This window comes from Carlito syrichta, unplaced genomic scaffold, assembly GCF_000164805.1.
Source record: "Carlito syrichta isolate Samal-C Ts95f unplaced genomic scaffold, Tarsius_syrichta-2.0.1 Scaffold315938, whole genome shotgun sequence".
NCBI classification, from domain to species: Eukaryota; Metazoa; Chordata; class Mammalia; order Primates; family Tarsiidae; genus Carlito; species Carlito syrichta.
The window spans coordinates 222673-224256 of NW_007260034.1; the positions used below are offsets into that span (position 1 = coordinate 222673).

The 1584-nt window shown below is 58.1% G+C and overlaps 1 protein-coding gene across 1 annotated transcript in view; it reads left to right on the forward strand.

Moving 5' to 3' along the window:
• The first annotated feature begins 1497 nt into the window (after positions 1-1497).
• The window catches only part of ATOH1 (atonal bHLH transcription factor 1), a 1110-nt gene continuing 1023 nt past the window's right edge, over positions 1498-1584 (forward strand). Inside the window, exon 1 of the mRNA XM_008073534.1 lies at positions 1498-1584. This exon is cut by the window's right edge and continues 1023 nt beyond it. Coding sequence (XP_008071725.1) covers positions 1498-1584 — 87 coding nt within the window.

A 1584-nucleotide genomic window follows, 5' to 3' on the forward strand; every position in this document is an offset into this window, starting at 1 on the left:
CGGAGCCGAAGGGCGCGCGGGCCGGGGCGCGCAAGTCGCAAGCCGGGGCGTGCCCGGAGCCGGGAAGCTTCTGATTGGCTCTTCGCTGTGACTCGTGGAGCCGAGGCTAATGGAACCCCAGCGGGGTGCTCACCTGGGAGGTAGCGTCCCAGCCTCTCCAAGGACCTCCCGGGATTTCTGCACGCCCTAACTAAACGGAGGGGGAGGTTAAGTTGTGGTTTCTGGGCGTTTGCCTTAGAAGCCACGCGCCGAAGTAAACCAAGGGCTCCCAAGGCGGAGGGTGGGTAACTGAGGGCTTCAGAGCCTTGAAAGTGTTAGAAATGACTGGGAACCCAGGTGCCTTTTTTTCTGTGGGTAGCCTCCCCTGGCTCAGCATTCAGTGAGCAGCTCTACTGTGCATATTGGAACTCTCCATAATACTGTAACACCCCTTTCCCAAAGTTAAACTCGGCGGAGCGCTTTCTGCATGTCACAACCCCAATTGGCGGCAGGGTGCTGGGAAAGGGAGCCAGAGAAGATTGGGGGACCTGGAATTTGGAGTCCTGTGACTCTACCACGTCTTTACTTTCCATTAAGAAAAAGGTCACATAACGAAGTCGAACTAAGAGATCTGAAGCAAAAAATGAAACTCCGTAGTAAAATTAAGACGCATAATCTGAGACAGGTGAAGTTGGGTTCCCCCCCCCCCTTTATCCTAACAGCAATTTTAAACGATCGACCTCATTCAGCAGTTACATATCTAGGAGCATTCGTGAGAGATGTATACACACTGACATGTGTATACATACACGCGTCGTATTCTGCACGGAGGATGTTGAAGCTCTGGGCATCTACAGCGGCTGCTGTGATCCCGGCCTGGAGGCTCACGGGGCGGGGGTGCCTCGGTCCGCGGCGAGTGTACCCGGGCGTCGGGCGCGCCCAGCCTCGCCCTACGCACGCCCTGCGGCCGCTCAGGTCTGACCGGAGTCGGCGGCTCTGGCACCAGCCGGGAGCCTGCTCCGCACGGGTTCCTGCACCCCCGCCCCTAGGGCTGTGACACTCACCAGAGTAGAATTACAGCCCTGCAATTAACATATGAATCTGACGAACTTAAAAGAAAGGTGGGGGAGCTCTGAGCAGGCGCTCGGGTCCTCCGCACCGAGGAACTTTTCTCGGGGTGTAAAAACTCATTGATTGGCTGCTCGCACGCGCCTGCCCGCGCCCTCCATTGGCTGAGCAGACACGCGACCGGCGCGAGGAGGGGGCTGGGAGGGGAGCGGGGGGAGACCGAGTGGCGCGTGCCGCTTCTTAAAGGGGCGCAGCGCCTTCAGCAACCGGAGAAGCTTCGTTGCACGCGACCTGGTGTGTGATCTCCGAGTGGGTGGGGGAGGGTCGAGGAGGATAAATAAATAAATAAGACGTTGCAGAAGAGACCCAGGAAGGGCTTTTTTTTTTTTTTGGTTGAACCGGCGTGGCAGCGCTGCCTGCGACTCTGCGCCTCCGAGCACTCGCAGTGCAATGTCCCGCCTGCTGCATGCAGAAGAGTGGGCTGAAGTGAAGGAGTTGGGAGACCACCATCGCCATCCCCAGCCGCACCACCTCCAG